At 34.5% G+C, this 18,562-nt stretch overlaps 1 protein-coding gene across 1 annotated transcript; it reads right to left on the bottom strand.

Moving 5' to 3' along the window:
• Positions 1-727: 727 nt before the first annotated feature.
• Positions 728-3,074, bottom strand: LOC145037070 (7-ethoxycoumarin O-deethylase-like). Its single transcript, XM_078985637.1, has 2 exons — positions 2,121-3,074; positions 728-1,488 (listed from the first exon to the last, which is right to left on the bottom strand). The coding sequence occupies exons 1-2, from the start codon at positions 2,991-2,993 to the stop codon at positions 880-882; spliced, it is 1,482 nt and encodes a 493-aa protein (XP_078841763.1). The 5' UTR covers positions 2,994-3,074; the 3' UTR covers positions 728-879.
• Positions 3,075-18,562: the final 15,488 nt, after the last annotated feature.

The following is an 18,562-nucleotide window of genomic DNA, read 5'->3' as shown; positions in this document are numbered from 1 at the left end:
GTTCTATATATATATATATATTGTATCATGTTTTTGGTGCCGTTGTCGGGCAACAGTTTTATTGCTATTTTTTATCAATCCATTTTGTGGAGTTAATTCCAAAGGATGTTAATTTTCTGTATCTGTTTATGTTAATTTCTTTTTCTTCTTTTATAGTAGCCACGGCGTGGACACGATTGTCCATGCTATGGGAGCTTTTATGACAATAGGGAACTAGACAAGAAAGAGAGCGTATATAAACCCGAAACCAAATCAGAGGAAGAAAGAGAACAAGAAAGCGAAGTCGACGACAAGAGGGACATAGCTAGAATGACTATGGAGGAATACAACGTGCAGATGCGAAAGGACAATAGATGGGGCCTTGTGCACCCAAAATCCTAGCTGCAATGAACTTCGAGCTCAATGGGCACATCCTTACTATGCTCAATGTTATCTGATTCTACGGGAAAAACCATGATGATGCCTACAAGCACATTGATGAGTTGTTGGATATCGAGAACTACTTAAACGCGCCAAAACATTACACACGATGCGGTATTGCTAATGATTCTTCCAGTAACCTTAAATGGAAAAATTATAATTTAATTTTCCATGACAGATTTCGTTATATGTTGTTCTTTTATCATTGAATTTTATCCAACTAAATGTTACTTTTCTTGGTTTTTTTTCTATCATACATTTACTATATAAAGAAGTAGACTGACATGTGCCACTTTTTCATTAAATTTATACGACATAGCATAACAAATAAAACATCTATTCTTTTATTGTAAATTTAGTATCTAGTTTCTTATATAATCGACAAGAAATTAAAATGTAATTACATTACAAGCCTTATTCACTTAATATGAGAATGATTATCATATAAGTAACTCAATGTTAATTCATAGGAACTGGAAAAACACAAAGAGGGTTTGCCTTTTGCAAGGTGATACCAAATTTCTCATTCATGTCTACTTCGTTCTGTCCAGATCCACCATCAAGCTTCCAATTGAAATTATTGAGTAATGATCCTAACATCACCGGAAGCACACGGTTTGCAAGTGGCAAACCAGGACAAATTCTCCGTCCAGCACCAAAGGGAACTAGTTCAAAATCACGACCCCGAACATCAAGACTTGAGGTCAAGAACCTTTCTGGCTTGAACTTCAATGAGTCCTCCCATAAGGCCGAGTCCCGTCCTATGGCCCATGCGTTGACTAGAACTTGGGTACCTTTTGGCACAATGTAGTCCTTAAGTTTGACCTCGGTCTGAGTTTTGCGTGGGATCAAGAAGGGGACCGGTGGATGAATCCGCAGGGTTTCTTTCAAGATACATCCTAAATAAGGCAACCTTAATATGTCAGATTCTTCTACCATTTTCCCTTTACCAATAATTTCTTCGAGCTCCTCTTGGGCTTTAGTCATGGTGTGTGGATTGCGTAGTATTTCTGTCATTGCCCATTCTAACGAGCTTGAAGTTGTATCAGTGCCGGCGGCAAACAAATCCTACAACATAAATACATAATGACATGTTGATTTTGGAAACGAGAAAAAAAATACTAAAATTCTTTTTTCCAACAAACATTATTTGGAAACAATTAAATGCTATCATGAAATTTATTGCAATATTGTTGACAAAAGAGTTTAATATTAGTGTACAAATGTTTAGTAATGTTGATTGATGACAACTTCAAGGTAAAGTTGAGTTACAATATTAGCACACCATTTTGGCTGCGTTACTTTACAAAATCACTAAATTGGTTCAAAGTTTGGAGTTCATTCTAGCAAAATTTTGCAGTCCGGTTACAGCAAATTTTGATATCAAAGTATTATTTTTAAGGCCAATTGGAGATGCCTTAAAAAACTCTTAAAAAACTTTTTACCGTATTTTAAAAAAAGCTCTTAGATACCCAATGAAACAAATAGAAAAAAAAAAAAAAGTAATAAAATGATTATAAATATAAAAAGAAAAAAAAACACGTTGTAGTAGATAGAAAATAATTAGCAAGTGTCATCTTTTTGGGGAAAACCCAATAGTAGTTTTAGACATGTGTTAAAGACCAGTTAAACATAATGTACTTCTGCATATAGTAGTAGAACCCAAATCTGAAATACAATAGAAATAAATAATTACGTACCAAAAGCAAGCTCTTGATATGTGTTGCATTCATCTCATCTGGATTCTCTTCACTGAATTTCAAACACTCATTTAATACATCAACCTGCTTCGATCTATTCCCCAACCTCTCTTCAATCAACTCCTCAAAAATCTCAAAAGCCTTCCCAAAATAAAGAGTCAATCTCCTCCTGATCCCTTGTGGATCGATCTTCTTCAACACCGGAAAGAAGTCCACAAGATTTGGCTTCCCGGCCTCCTCCATCATGTTTCCAACCAGCTCCTTAAACTCTTTACCGGAATCCTCATACGGGTCTGTTAAATCCTTGGAGAAGAATGTGTTGGAGAGGAGATTCAGTGAGGTTCTGAAAGCAGCTCGGCTGATGTTGACTGCATCTCCGGAGTGGCTGGCTTTCCGGCAGTATGCCACCAGTTCTTCCACTTTCTGGCTCCGTAAGTTCTGGTTAGCGTCAAGGGAGCTGCTGGAGAAGATGTTGGTGTTAAGGAACTTGCGGAGACTCCGCCACTGGGTGGCGACAGGGAGCCAGACCACGGAGTAAGTGGAGTGGTTGTGGGCGGTGAGGGCGTCGGGGATATGGCGGGAGGAGAAAGCAAGGTCTTGCTTTTGGAGGACTTCTTTGGCGGCGGCGGCTGAGGATATGACTAGTACGGAGATACGACCAAGTTTTAAGAACATGATTGGACCATGTATAGCTGCTAGCTTGGCCAGAGACTGGTGTGGTTGGTCGCCGAGCAAGTGGAGGTTTCCGATGATCGGCAACGGGGTTGGGCCTGGTGGTAGATTCTTGGGTTTGCCGACTCCAAAAATTGAGAGTGTGGCTCGAGTAAGAGCGTAGGTTAAGAAGAAACCAAGAGCAATAAGCATAAACTCCATTGATGTCGGCTCGTAGGTGTCCCTGGTTATACCTATAGGTAAGTGTGTGATATGACACCATATATTGTTCTTTATAGTTGATAGTTAAGTTATATACTTGCATAATTGCATTAACATGTATTATCATATAAATTAATACATAAATTATTGTATCTCGCTCAAATCTCAATCGGTAATAATTCTTTAGATATCAGGACCCGTCAATCATTTAAAAGCTAAATATACTTTTTGAATAAGTTAAGGTTGTTTATGCCCTTTAAAAAATAAATTCTTTTGTAAACACATTTTTAGAAAACTAATAGAAATAGTTAGACAAAATTATTGAAATGGTCCGTGTTATTTTCAAAATATGTTATGGAAACTTTTGGACACGCATGACTTTTATGATCTGAAAACGTTGCTCCAAAGTCTTTGGCCAACTATTTTTGGTTATAAAGGGCATCCGATATCATTAAACTGTTTAAGTTTAATGGCTTAACACATCCTATTTTGCTTGTTATATAAGTCTAAATTAATTTTCTTACAATGCAATAAACTTAATAGAGTTAGTGGAATATATATATATATATATATATATATATATATATATATATATATATATATACTAGAAAATTTTGAGGTCGGTGCTAATCACGACCTAAAGAAGCTACTATTATATAAAGTATTTTGTGCAATTAACCAAAAAAAGAAAGTATAATGTTATAAACATATATATTTTGTGCAATTAACCAAAAAAAGAAAGTATAACCAAGGTAAATTTTACATCAATAAGGAAAACAAAATAATATTATATTGTTATTATACGCAACAAGTAAATTGTGCTTGATATTCTTGTATTTATTCATAGGTATCAACAACGGCTCAATTGTAATATGTTTTCATATGCTCTCAAAGATCCATTGTAATTTGTTTGTGTATGCTCTCAAAGCACGATGGAGGTTATGTATGCAATGCTTTTTTTAAAATTTTCTAATTGATATGAGAAATGTTACAAGTGAATCACCACAAAAAAAGAACATACATATGTAAATATTAAGTCATATTCTTAAATCGGTTTTCAAAACAATAAGAAAATAAGTACATACGAATGCACATATAGATGCATTTATTGAATTGAAATTACCAAAAAAAAAAAAAAAAATACATACACAAGTGGAATTAGGTAACATACTAACATAGTTTCTTTTATTGGTAAGAAAATGTAAGTACATTTGCTATTATGAATAAGAAAATGAATTTACACTGTTATTACAACTAAAAACCAAAAGGTACAATGTGTATACTACCAAAAATTCAATGTAAATATTAAGTTATATTCTTAAGTATTAAGTTATACTAAGTTATATAACTAAATACAAGAACATACATATGTAAATATTAAGTTATATTCTTAAATCGGTTTTCAAAACAAATACATACAAATGCACATATAGATGCATTTATTGAATTGAAATTACCAAAAATAAAGACATACACAAGTGGAATTCGGTAACATAGTTTCTTTTATTTGAAAGAAAATGTAAGTGCATTTGCTATTATGGGTAAGAAAATGAATTTACACTGTTATTATAGCTAAAAACCAAAGGTACAATGTGTATACTACCAAAAGTACAATGTGTATACTGGTTAGATGTTATCACAAGTTTGAATTCGGACAAATTATACTTAAAAAACAAAAAGAAGATATATAATATGAACAACACAAAACAACCTAAATGCCGCTATGAAATATATCTTTTGGTAGATAGTTTGGATTAAGAAAGCATTTATCTCTAATGTCATAACATCCGCACGGCCGCGCAATGACAAGGAAAACATTTAACATTTCTAGAATAGCCATATGTCCAAAAAAATAGCATTTTTCTTAACACATGTTTTGGTTATTTCCCTAATTAACTTTCTTGTCCGCTGGTAACAGTTGGTTTTTAGGTAAAAAATATAGAAAAGATATTGAGTTATCATCATTTTAACGATTTAGCCATGACAATTTCTTCTAAAATTATTAAAGCATTTTAAGGAGTGATTCAGTGGCTAAAATTGACAGCAAAAAAGTTCGTTCGGTGGCTAATTCAATGATTTTGTGAAACTATCACTCTTTAATGTATTTTTTGTAATTAATAGTAACATGAAAAGCATTTTACCACATATACCCCCTACTTTAATCATCTTAAAACAAGAAACAAAGGACGTTACATAAATAATGTAATGGTAGGCAAAAGTACTTCTTTCAGGAAAATATTGTGAATTACATGGGACTAAACGTTTTCCCAAACATACATACCTTGCCACATGGGATTGTTGAAGCACATTATTATCTATTAGATGAAAATAGGTCAAAAAAGCTAGCTCTATAGAAATCCAAGTAAAATACTTCAACATAAAACCAACATGATACAAATGTATAAAAAAACAACTTGAAAGTATAATGTTATGTATTTTGCTCTAAACGAACTCGCCACTTCCAACAAGAACGAGTACATATTAAGGATGATCAACTAACACCATCTTGTCAAGAGCTAGAACATTGCGCTGTACCTGTCAATGGTGGAAAAAAAAAACTCAAGCATTTCCAAAACAATACTGAACTTGAGTTTAATATCAGGTAAAGCACTACAAGAGTGACCAACCAAATGAGTAGTTTATACTTGTAGAAACCTTACAACCATTACATTTTTAGGCCATAAATATGTGAATATTACAATATCTCTACACAATGTGTCTCTTCTTGTAGAGTATGTCAAAAATATTACTTCTATTTTGTACAAGAATGAAATCAGATTTTTGTGGTTAAGACCTTCTAGCCATGTAAATTCTGTTAGATCAATTGAACATCTTAATTCGTGTTGATTTTCGATGTCCATTACAACGAACTGCATAAACCAAACCTGGAAAAGAAAATAAAAGAAAATGATTGCATATAAAACAATTTTAGAGCTTCAACTTGATTCCTTATGAAATCAATTTTAGAGCTTTACCTTGATTCCTAAAAGGAACAATCGACTAATATTAAACCAAATTGACAAAAAATTCCAAGAAACATGAGTAGTTTTCAGAGTACTTTAAAAGATCTAATTGTACTCATTAATCAAGAAGTTATTATGAAGATTTATTTGCCTCCTCCTAGTTGGTGAGAATATATTTGAGTATCATTATGTTCCAATGGGATGAAGTTTTCAATGTCTAATCTACATCACTTGTTACCAATCATTAAGTATGTCAAAGATAAATACAACATATTCACTTTTTATTAAAAAACCTAATGATCAATTTCAATCAATGTCATTGTTAATATATCATAAAAAGTTGCCACAAATTAACACCTCATCCCCTCACATTCAATATAAAAACCATTCCACTATAGTTGTTTTAGATACCCAAATTACCCTAAGATGGTTAGACCCTGGTCTTTATTATAGATAAAATCCTAATTTTATATTGTTGCTAAGACCCATTTCACAATGTTCTAATACATCCAAATAACCCACCCTCAAAACCATGCAACTTACCATCACATTGATTCAATCCATAGATGTAAAGGGGTGATCGTTATCCATAGGTGATTCAGAACAACCCCACCTTGAACATCATCAATTCCAATTGAAAATACATGAGAAAATGATCGAAGCCCAAAAGCCTTGTATAAAAAATGGACCAAATTATATATATATATATATATATATATATATATATATATATATATATATATATATATATATATATATATATATATATATATATCAAGATAGCAGTTCAACCACGACCAAAAGAATAAATAAATACCTTCGCTATGAAAAACATAAAATAAAAATTCTTTTAGAAATCCTAAAACTGAAAAACCATTGTTGTTGTTACCAATGTAAAAGTTGTTGATTAATCCAACAATTTGTCAATGCAGAGCCACTTTCACTATAAAATATGAAATAATAAATCGATTTATGAAGGATAGACATCCAGAGATGAAAGAAAAGAGAAAAAGCTATTATCGGATCGAAAACTCACTAGCGAACAAAAGAAATAAAACCCTAGATGGTAATATGACGGTCTATTGAATTTATCGAATTAGGGTTAAATTTGTAGATTTTGTTAAACAATGCCGCGAGTTTAGCAAAATTAGAACCCAACATTTAAAAATCTCGTATGTGGAAAACCAAAGCATCTCCCAAATGTGTTTGCCAATCCAATGTGATGTGCATAGTTGTGGTTCAAACATTGAGTGATGTGCGTCCTTGGAAACACATACATATGTTGTAGACGTTAACAGATAAGAAGGGTATATATAGAAGATGAGGCACCGAAGCAGAAACGACGATACAAATGATTGAATAGATGTAGTGATAAGTTGTGTCATTTTGACTTCAAGTGAGGGCTGGCGTTGTGAATTGGTTCTAGGTGGCACCAAGAAAATTCAAAGCCACCAACGTAAAACTGATGTTGCCTCGGTTTGAGATGAGAAGTGAAGTCCATTTTATGGCAAAATATTTCATAGTTCATTGGGGAACATCGATAGTATCAATTGGCAATAAAATGGTGAATAGGATACGACACAATGGAACATGAGCCATTGTGAATCGACGTCGGTGTCGATGGCATCGTTTCACAAGGCAGTAGATGTGGCATTAAGTAAAACGTATAAATTTGCTTTTAAAAAGGCTTTTATATATTAGAATTATATATATATATATATATATATATATATATATATATATATATATATATATATATATGTATATATATATAGTAGTTAAAAAGTTTTCTTTTTTCAATTAAACTTCATATCCATTGAATGTCAACATAATATCTCATAATGACAGAGTTTAATCTATTGAATGACAATTAGGCATGCTACCTCATTCAATTCTCCCATTGGATTGGACTATACAATCGTGGATGTTGTTAATACAAGTAAAAAGAGATTTTTACATTTTTTGTTTTTAATTATTTTATTCTATTTTTTTATTATTAAAGTTATGTCGCTTATAAGTTTTTGTCTTTGGATAAACAATGTTGCAAAAGGCTGATATAATAACATAGAAGAGAGAAATGATGCTTAATGAAAGTGAGAGGCATGGAATGAAACCATCTGGGCACCTTATGTTTTGTCGATTTACTCAAATCTTATTGTTCAAGATTACGTTTCTCAAGTTTTTGATTTATGACAATTGAATTTAGATTGCTTGTTGAAACATTAATTTAGTATGTGCTCGGCCAAGCACTTCATATGTCGGCAATAAATTATCGTATATTGTTTTTCTTGTTAAGGTAAAATAAACAAATAAACGTCGACTATATAATTATCAATTTCACTCACCAAATCATGCATGTAATATATATTTTATAACACCCAGTTATGAGATGTATTGGTGTAAACCAATGCTCACTAGATTTATCCATCCAAACCCATTACTCATTTCAAGTTCAATCATTTTCGTGTATGTGTATGTATATAATGGTGCACATGGATGTATAATAATAATAATAATAATAATAATAATAAGTAACAATAGTAATAAAAATATTTAAACAAATAATAATAATAATAATAATAATAATAATAATAATAATAAAAGAAAGGGAAATGAAAACAGTTTCTTACATATTATCCACAGAAATTAAAAGAATCTTATGTGTTTTTCACTTTTGTAGGTAATTTGTAGATAATTTCTCACGAGATACACATGAATTATTAAAATGGAATAAAAAAATTGCTTCTTCAGATTTCTGCCCTACTACTTAGGTAATTTCATACGCAATACCTACGGACTATAAAATAGGAATAAAAATTTTATATTTCATATATAATATGTAGGTAATTAGTAAAAAATTACCTATAGAAAATATTTTTATCGCTAATTCGTAGCTACTTTGTAATATAGAGTAAAAGTTTTTGGTTTAATTTATAGCTATTTTGTAGGTAATTACCTACATATTTTTTTCCCATAGGTGATTTTTGTATGGAAATTGTATTTTTCTGGTAGTGTCGTGGCTTTCCCATGGTCTGAAAATTGTCGATCATACAATTCCATGTTGTGCATTGGGGTTAAGTCCATATAAGTTTAAGGCATGTTTGATTTGCTTTCTAATTGGGTATAAAGATGAAAAGAATCCAAAAATATTCAATTAGCATGTTTGATATACATTCTAAATCCTTGGATTCGGTCCATGTATATTGGCTTATTTAGTCCCATATGTAGTTGTAACATCTGAAATTATCATGTTTTCTTTTGAACCCTTGAGTTTGAGTTTGTTGCAAATTAAGTACCTAAAGTCAAAAGCTTGAATTTTTGCCTTATTCGTGTATGTAGAGCATACATCCTTGTACGCTTAGCATAATATGTTTTGTGTTAGTACGTTGCGTGTACTCCAATACGTTGGGCATACGTGGATCAGACCAAAACCTTAAGAATTAGGGTTTGAGCACTATTTGAACCTCATTATGGCCCAAGTCCCTCCCCTACCTCAACCTCCATCCCCTTTCTTGACCCTCTTAGCAAACCCTCGTGCATTTTGATCTTTTTGGAGCTTTCTGAGTGATTTTGTTTGTGAAGAAGGTTGTTCAATGATTGAGTTCGTTGTCTCAATAAAAAAAATAACCTCAAAACCACTAGATAGCTAGGGTAAATAAGGGTCGAATCCACAAGGACGTTGCGGTCAAACTTTGTGTTAAAATATTTAACGAAAAACTAATACTAGAAATTCTCATGAAAAAGATTTAAACAAAGATCAAACAAAAACTTGGAAATTTATTAATAAAAAAGAAACTCTTAATGAGAAAGGAAAGGTACTCTCAGTTCAGTTATGGACAGTTTAGATTCACACACTTTCTTCCCTACAATCCTAGTTCAATTATTTAAATGCAATTAGGGTTTGTTATCTTGTAACACATAACTTTGGGCACACAATATGTTTATTCAACCAGTTGTCTTACTCCCTATGTCTAAATGAATTAGGAACAATTAGTGAATTAGCAATAAAGTGTCTTACAATTACCTATTACCATATTAAGTTTCAATATCATAAGGTTGAATAATATATGTTGATTTAATCACTTGTCTTTATTCATAAACTAGTTGAACTTGGAACAAATGATGAATTCACAATAGACTATCTTAAGTATGACATCAAACAAATTCATAAAGCCCAATTTCAATTATCATTACCAAAGATCATTATATGAAGCATAAAACAACAATTAAAATTAACTAGAATCAAGTAATAATCAAGTGTGTTCATCTAAAAGTCCTAACATCCCCGAAAGTAACCCTAACGATTTAGTCTTCCATTGTTTTCATAAAACAAATAACTTAGATGAAATAAATAAAATGCATCATGAAATCCAATAACAAACTTTAAATCATGAAACAATTATAACCTAATGATTATCAAAGCTTGAAACAATAAAACCTTAAGGGATCAGTAAGGAAATTCTGAAGTTGTAATGGAGATGATGAAGATCCTTGGTTGAACAATCTTATAATGTTGAATCCTGATGAACTTGTTGATTTCTCGTCATGAATCCGGATTGGAGTGATCAAAAACGTGTTTGGAGAAGGTTTGAATGTGTTTGGAACCCTCCAAAACTAGGCAAAATCGCATGGAAGAAGTTCCAAGTCAATTAGGGTTTAATGTCCCTTAAATAGGTGCTGAAAACTGATTTTCGGAGTTGTTTTCCGCGTCGGTGTCATAAGGGGCGTCTTATACGTCTTATAGGACGTCTGGGCGTCCTTCGTGGCATTTTACAGTCTTTCTGCTGTCATTTATTTGCACTTGAAAATGTCCTAAAACGAGTAGGCATCTTAGAGGACGTCTTAGACGCGTTCTAGGACGTCCCTAATTTTGGTTGCCCCTTTTTGGTGCTGAAAAAGGTAGAATCAGCAAAAACGCAAAACATGATATTTGTAGAAAATTTTGTCCAGTTTCTGAAACTTCTTCCTTGTTGTCAATCGGAGCTATAGATATTGAGATATGATCAATACATTGAAGAGTGGTCGAATTTCTCAGCACCATTTTTGTTCATTCCATTAACAATTCGTCTCCCATGCTTGTTAACTTCATTTTGCTCATTTTTCTTTCAGTTTCCATCCACTTTTAGTCATATATAATGACCTGCATATAAAGTTCAACAACTCATCGAAGTAGTGTCATTCTTGGGCAATCATACATCAATTCAACATATTTATGACAATTTAATACATTCATAGAATCGACTTATCATTCAAGAAAAAAGCTTTGCCCTTAGGACTTTGGATCTAACATCCCCTCTACATTTTTCGCCACTACAAGTTATAAAGCTCCAAAATTGCATTGTGTTCCATTAAATTCTAGTTTGAGGCTAGTTTCTTCCTTTTTGTTCCTAATGTTTAGATCATGGTGAGTACGAGCTACTCCTAAGCCTCCAAGTTGTATTTTCAAACATTTCTAGTCATCTTAGTTCATAAAGGTTCATGTTTGGTCCTTTTTTAGTCCCCATTTATGTGTTAGAATGTAGATTGGGGTGAAATAAGCTAGGTTTTAGAGTCTGAGTGTGACAACCCAATATTTCAACTCTTTGTAATGACCTAAAAGGTTAAGTATTGTAACCACTTTTGAGTTAATAAAATTAACTTTCATAATAAAATGTCCAAATAGTTCTATTTAAATTCCTTCTATATTTAAATATCTTTAAACCATGATCGTACGTAAAAAGAACGCCCAAATCCGACTTCGTATATTGAAGTTATGATTTTTTTAAAGAAATTCCTTAAACACGATGAGTTATAAAATAAATAATAAAAATAATTTCGGAATTTGCCAACGAAGTCTAAACGAAAGTTGTAGAGCGTAGTCTCACCTACGCGTGGATATAAAGACCATCGAAAACGGAGTTCGTATGAAGAATATATGAATTTTTGAAGTTTATTAAATAAATTCTATATTTATTTAATTCAAAATTCAAGCATTATCCGAAGAGGACTCAGCGTCCTCATCCGAGGTACGCGCTGCGCACTCCTGTACGCCCTGCGTAACCGAGGGACTTGGCCTCGAATCGTCCACGTCGCCCTATGCGAGGCTACCGACCCGTCCGACCTGCCCGTCCGACCGACCCGTCCGACCCGCCGTCCCATCCGACCCGACAGACTGATCCGTCCCATCCGAAGCCGAGGCAGTCGAGGCTTCGGTCATGCATGAGGTACACGTACGCGCTGCATATGAGCGTACCCCCCGCGTACGAGGCTTCTCAGACCCTCCTATAAATAGCATGCGAGGGCTTCCGAGAAAAATGCTCATTTCTCTCGTTTCTTTCACGATATTGCCTCGTTTTCCGTGCCCGTTCAAACCCGAAGCTCTGGCCTTTTTTCTCAAGTCCCGAGGGTCGATTTTACTCCCGAGAATCCTGAGAAAAATCCGTTTCCCGAGACGAAACTCTGCCCGGTTTTCCATCTCGCTATCTCCAAACTTTCAAGTGAGTTCATACCCCTTAATTTACCTTTTAAAGGTTCTATAAATTCTTTTATATGCTTTCAAGGGGGGGATTACAAGTAAAACACACGAGTATTATCGTGTGTTACATAAAGAACTCTTTTATATGCTTTTATATAAACTAAACTTTCTTAGATTATACTTATCATTCTTAGACTCTACACCGAAAATCTATGCTTTCATAAATGATTCCTTTTCTTGGTATTTCTAAACAAACGAGACACACTTTTAGAAAACTATAATAGGTATAGTTTTACGAACAAATTTCTAACTCTTATGTACTAGAAACATGAATTTCAAGAAGTCACTTTCGTATACAAGAACAAACGTAACATTTTAACAAGTAGATCTGTTTTTATACCATGGTTTTGTGAGACACTAACTTCATGTACGTTCGAGTACACATTTCAAGTCCTGTATTATATACCAGAATCCCTTGGAGGGGGAGCATGGTGTTTGTGTATAGATCTATACGGGCTTGACAACCCGCGCCCTGACTGTTAGCTGCAGTCCACCGTTTGGGGTGACAAACGTCATAACTTTCCAACGCCTGAAGAACGTTGTGTATAGGCATTCCGAGTCAATAGTATGGTTATAAAACTCACATGGGGTATTAAAAATGCATTGATTTACAAGGTTTTCAAACACATTGGTTGTTTTACACTTACATACATTTTTAGAAACAAACATTGGTCTTGAGTGAAGGCTACTTTTATACTAGTAGAAAATATAGGATTTTCTAAATGTGACAATCGTCAATCTTGAGTCAAGTCAAGTCATCAAGTCAAGCCGGTCAACTCTATTAAACCTTGTGTATTAGGGTTTGTGTTATGTTCGTACTGTATAACTTTCTATATAAATGGGAAAGCATCACTGGAGAAAGGTTTTGTGTAAAAAAAAAAAAAAAACTTCCTAAGCCTTAGTACTAATCAATGAATTAAACTGATGAAAACCATGTTGCATACTCATTAGGAGTGTGTGGGATCCTTAATCATGACTTAACGGGCTCAAGAGACTCGCATTACGTAACCAAACACTCACAAATGCCACACTAGAAATCTCTCCTAAATCTCTCCAAGTATGTGAAATCTCTCTCAGATATCTCTCTGTATGAGAAATCTCTCCAAGAATGTCAAATCTCTCCTAAATCTCTCCAAGTATGTGAAATCTCTCTCAAATATCTCTCTGTATGAGAAATCTCTCTCAAATATCTCTCTGTATGAGAAATCTCTCCAAGAATGTCAAATCTCTCCTAAATCTCTCCAAGTATGTGAAACCTCTCTCAAATATCTCTCTGTACGAGAAATCTCTTCAAGAATGTGAAATCTCTCCCAAATCTCTCCAGGTATGAGAAATCTCTCCAAGAATGTCAAATCTCTCCTAAATCACTCCAAGTATGTGAAACCTCTCTCAAATATCTCTCTGTACGAGAAATCTCTTCAAGAATGTGAAATCTCTCCCAAATCTCTCCAGGTATGAGAAATCTCTCCAAGAATGTCAAATCTCTCCTAAATCACTCCAAGTATGTGAAACCTCTCTCAAATATCTCTCTGTACGAGAAATCTCTTCAAGAATGTGAAATCTCTCCCAAATCTCTCCAAGTATGAGAAATCTCTCCCAAATCTCTCTCAAAAGTTTCCCGTAACTTTTTGGAATCATTCGGGTCATTCCGGCCCTTAACCGGGTCAAAAACGGCTTAAAACGGGGCGAAAACGAGAAAAATAGGCTTTAGGAACCGAAACCGGAATGAGAGGCTTCTTAGGACCAGAGACCGAGCCTCTGGTGGCTAAGAGACCAGAGGCCGAGCCTCTGGTGGCTAAGAGAACCGAGACCGACCGAGCGATCGGTGCCTCTCGGTGCCTCTCGGTCCGCCCCACTCTCTGTTCGCTAACTCCGCCTCTCGGTTCGCTATTCGGTCTCTGTCTCTCGCGCGCTTCTGTCCCTTCTCTCCCCTCTGTCTCTCGCGCGTTTCTGTCCTTTCTCTCCTCTCTGTCTCTTCGTGCTCTCGGTTCCTTCCCTCCTTCCCCTCTCCTCTCGGTTCCGCCTCCCTCTCTCTCTCGGTTCAGCATAAGAGGGCCGAACCTCGGCCAGTTTTCGCATTTTTGTCATTTTCAGCCCATTTTTGATATTTTTAACATTTTAAGCCCGTTTTTCGTGATTTTAAAGCGGGATTTTCTCCAGAAATTTTATTTTAACATAATAAACTCTAAATATTCATAATTTAAACATATTTTTATAAAAATCATTAATTAAATAATAAAGATCTAATGGAGGATTTATTTAAGGTAGAGTGTTGACTTTGCCTTAACTTTTGACACAAGCAACCACCCCACACCCACTCTATGACCAGCCATACCTCCCCACCTTACCTATGTCACTTCAATGTTCCCTTACACTCAAATTTCACTCACTCCCACGTTTTTGAGCTGGAACAAACAACCACACACCTCATTTTCTCTCATTTCTCTCATCCCACTAAGTATCAAACACCACTTTTTCTCTCAAACTCTTCTACACAAATTTTCGAGATCCAAGGCTGATTTAAAGTGTTCTTCCACACTTAGTAAGTAAAAATTCATCCTCCCTATTACTATTTCACTTCATTCTACTCAAATCTTTGGTTGCTTACACAAACTCCCTAACTATGATGTTAGATTCTCGAAAATCTTCAAGGCATCTCCAAGTGTTCTTGAATTAAACACTTCCATTCTTCAACAATCATCTACTGAAATCACTCAAGGTGAGTTCATACCCCTACATTTTCATGATTTCTCAAGTTTTCAGGGGGTGAATACAAGTTAAAACACTAAGAACCTATCAAAAATTTTCTAACAGCCTTCATCAGAAAAGTTCAACTCCATTCACGGACTGTTTTGGGAATCTTAAATATTTTTGTTTTCAAAACTGTACAAGGTTCAAATAGTTCAAGTTTTTAGCTTTAAAATGGCTACTTGCACATCTCCATACGATTTTTCTACAATTTATGGTGATTTTTACAAAACTGCCTATCATTTCAAACAACAATCCGGACCAGTCTGTGATTTTGGACTTTTTCACCCAAGTTAGAGGTCATATTAATTTGTGATAAAAATTATGAACAAACTAGACACATTTTGTGAACTCTCAGAGTTTACGGATCTAGATTTCGACTTCGTATGATTTTTCTATGATTTTTCCAAAACAGGGCAGAATCGCTAAATTTTGCCAACAGCATGTAAATATCATAACACTTTGTATTATGTTGAGCAAAGTGTATAATCATAAGTTTTAGTATTTGTATGTGTTTCCTTGTTAGTTTACCATTATGAACTGAAACTATGAAATTCATACTAAATATTAAATATTACTCATTCATTTTGGAACACGTATCATTAGACTATAAAAAGTATAGTTTGATAAATTCACAATACTAATACATTTCCATAAGAGGATTCATACATATTACATACATTTTAGATAAACTATAATAGGTATAGTTTATGATACATCACTCAACGCACTCGTACCAAAAAGGGTACATCCATACAAGAAAGATTTATATTCACACACATTTCACGTAAACCTGTTAACCTATGTTGTGAGACTCTCTCTCTCTCTCCCCGTACGTCCAAGTGCGGGATATAATTCCTGGTAGTTATAATCAGAATCTCCTTGAGGGAGAACGTGATACTTGTATATAGATCTATATTGGGTTTGACACCCCACACCTTGCTGCTAGCTACAGTGGGACCTGCAGGTCTACGGGTGACAAATGTCATTTCATTTTCGCGACGCCTGAGAAACGTTGTGGCAGGTTCACATAGTCACAGTATGATTATAGCGACTCACTTAGGGGGATAACAATTCATGAAGTTTACGGGGTTTCATAAAACCGAAGTAGGTTTTAGGTTGATAAAAGAAATTTTACTTTCCATAACATTTTAAACTCACAACATTGTTACTAAGAAACGATGATTTCTCATACACTCTAGTCTTTGGTTATAAGGCTACATTTCTCGGATTTCAAGGGAAATACCGGATTTTTCTGAAACAAACGCGACATTTACATGTGAAATACTCCTACTAAGTTTATTAATAAAAGCTTATGAACTCACCAACCTTTGTGTTGACACTTTTCAAACAACTTGTATTCACAGGAAAACACTAATCAGGTTATCAAGTGCTTTTGAGGATGGGACGTTAAGGCGTCAAACTTTTCACATTTTGACAACATATTGTAATTGATTTTGAAACATGTAATTCATACAAGTGATGTAACTTTTTCAATTATATATATGTTGGTTGTGTTTGCTTAAATTACTATTAAAATTGTGGTTATGATGCTATACATGAAGTCCTCCACCCCCGGACGTTTCCGCCATCCTTGGTTTGGGGGTGTGACACTAAACACAAACAAACAAAGACAAAACATTTCATTTCATACAAACATTGTCACTTAAATACTTATGAAACTCACCAACTTAAATGCTGATCTACTCTTTCAAAATTACTTGTATGTCCCAGGAAATCAGTAATTTTAGGTATTCATTACGCTTTTGATGAAGGGATGTTGCGGCAACAGTTTAATCTCATATTTTGATATCATATTGTAATTGGTTTTGAACATGTAACTTTTAACAAATGTAAACTTTCAATTATATATATACGATGGTTGTATTGCTTTCTTTACTATGTATTCATTTGTTACGCTACAACATGAAGTCATCCACCCCCGAACGTTTCCGCCGTTCAGGTTTGGGGGTGTGACACTGAGCTCCTTGCATCCACCTAAAGGCATAAAGTTTGCAAATTTAGTTCCTTAATGGTCTTATTGGGTCCAAATATGAGTTTTAGTCACTTGGTCTTAAAGCTTTAGGACATTTTTCATGATTTGCATGGGGGTTACGTATTTCATGTGTACTTCATGTACACCGTGCATACTGCCTCCCGAATCAAGATTTCCCGTTTTGGCCTGGTACATTGCGCATACCATTGTGTATGACGAGCCTACGACCTAATTTTGCTTGATGGGTGTTTTGGGCCCAAAATCGATGGCTTGCGTGTTGGGGTTAGGCATTAGACTTTTTTTATGGGCCAATTCAGCTGATGGACTCCGTTTGGGCCTAGGATTTTATTGGGCTTGAGGTCTAGTTTGGCCCATCTTACTTTGGATATTAGTCTTGTGTTGTAAGTCTTAGTCTGGATTTTGAGCTAATTGTTTTGGGACATTATTGTTTATTTAGCACGGGAATTTATCCAGCTTAGCAGCCCAAGCGTTTGTCTAGGATTTTAGCAGTTGAGGTGAGTTTTCTCACCATGTTTATGGGTCGAAGGCACCAATGCCCGTCCATTTCTTATTTCATGGAATGTTTTTAACTTTTGTGATAGTTGTATAGAAGACCATGGGGGTAGCCCATGGAACTTGTGTGTAAGACTGGGATTTGGCCCTCAGAATCGCAAGGAGAGACCATGGGGATAGCCCATGGAACTCGTATGTAAGGCCAAGATTTCGCCATTGGTATTGCATGAAAAAGATCATGGGGGTAGCCCATGACACTTATATGTTTTAATTGTGTGTTACGATTGGGAAACTCAGTAAGCTTTTTCTTACAGTTTATATTTGTGGTTTTAGGTACATCCGCTACTAAAGGGAAGAGCATGTCTTGATGGCGTAACGTTCACCCCTCACTATTTTTCAAGATTTTGACATTATACTCTAATGATCTGACATTATTATTATTGGTTGGTTTTGGAACAATGTGAGTATTGTAACTTTTGTGTTTATTTAAAATAAAAAAATTTATTCTGGTTTTTGGGTTGTTGCAACAATTGGAAGAAATTGATTATGCCCTTTTTTCCCTAAACATCGTCTCTACAAAACACTCACAGAAACAGAAGAAGAAAGTGATTTGCAAGACTAACCTCTGCCTCCACAACTCTTCCTTCGACGTCTTCCTCTGACTTACCTAGTCTTGTACTCATCTTCTTTCGCATCAGGTGCGACACCTTCTTTGTCATTTTTTTGTAAACATTTTTTTTAGATTAAACATGATTTTATGCGAAAAACTTCAAACTTATTTTTCCTGTTTTTTCTGAACATACTTTGGTGCAATTAAACACAATTTTGTGCGAAA

This window comes from Lactuca saligna, chromosome 3 (assembly GCF_052625555.1).
Source record: "Lactuca saligna cultivar CGN05327 chromosome 3, ASM5262555v1, whole genome shotgun sequence".
In the NCBI taxonomy this organism is placed as follows: domain Eukaryota; kingdom Viridiplantae; phylum Streptophyta; class Magnoliopsida; order Asterales; family Asteraceae; genus Lactuca; species Lactuca saligna.
Note: the sequence above shows the minus strand (reverse complement) of the source record. Positions and strands in the feature narration are given on the sequence as shown.

What these genes read in the sequence shown, in the direction of transcription:
- LOC145037070 (XM_078985637.1), bottom strand. Translation starts at nt 2,993, where the DNA reads ATGGAGTTTATGCTTATTGCTCTTGGTTTCTTCTTAACCTACGCTCTT. An exon ending in ATATCAAGAGCTTGCTTTTG is followed by an intron (nt 1,489 to 2,120) that starts GTACGTAATTAT and finishes TTTATGTTGTAG; the next exon opens with GATTTGTTTGCCGCCGGCAC.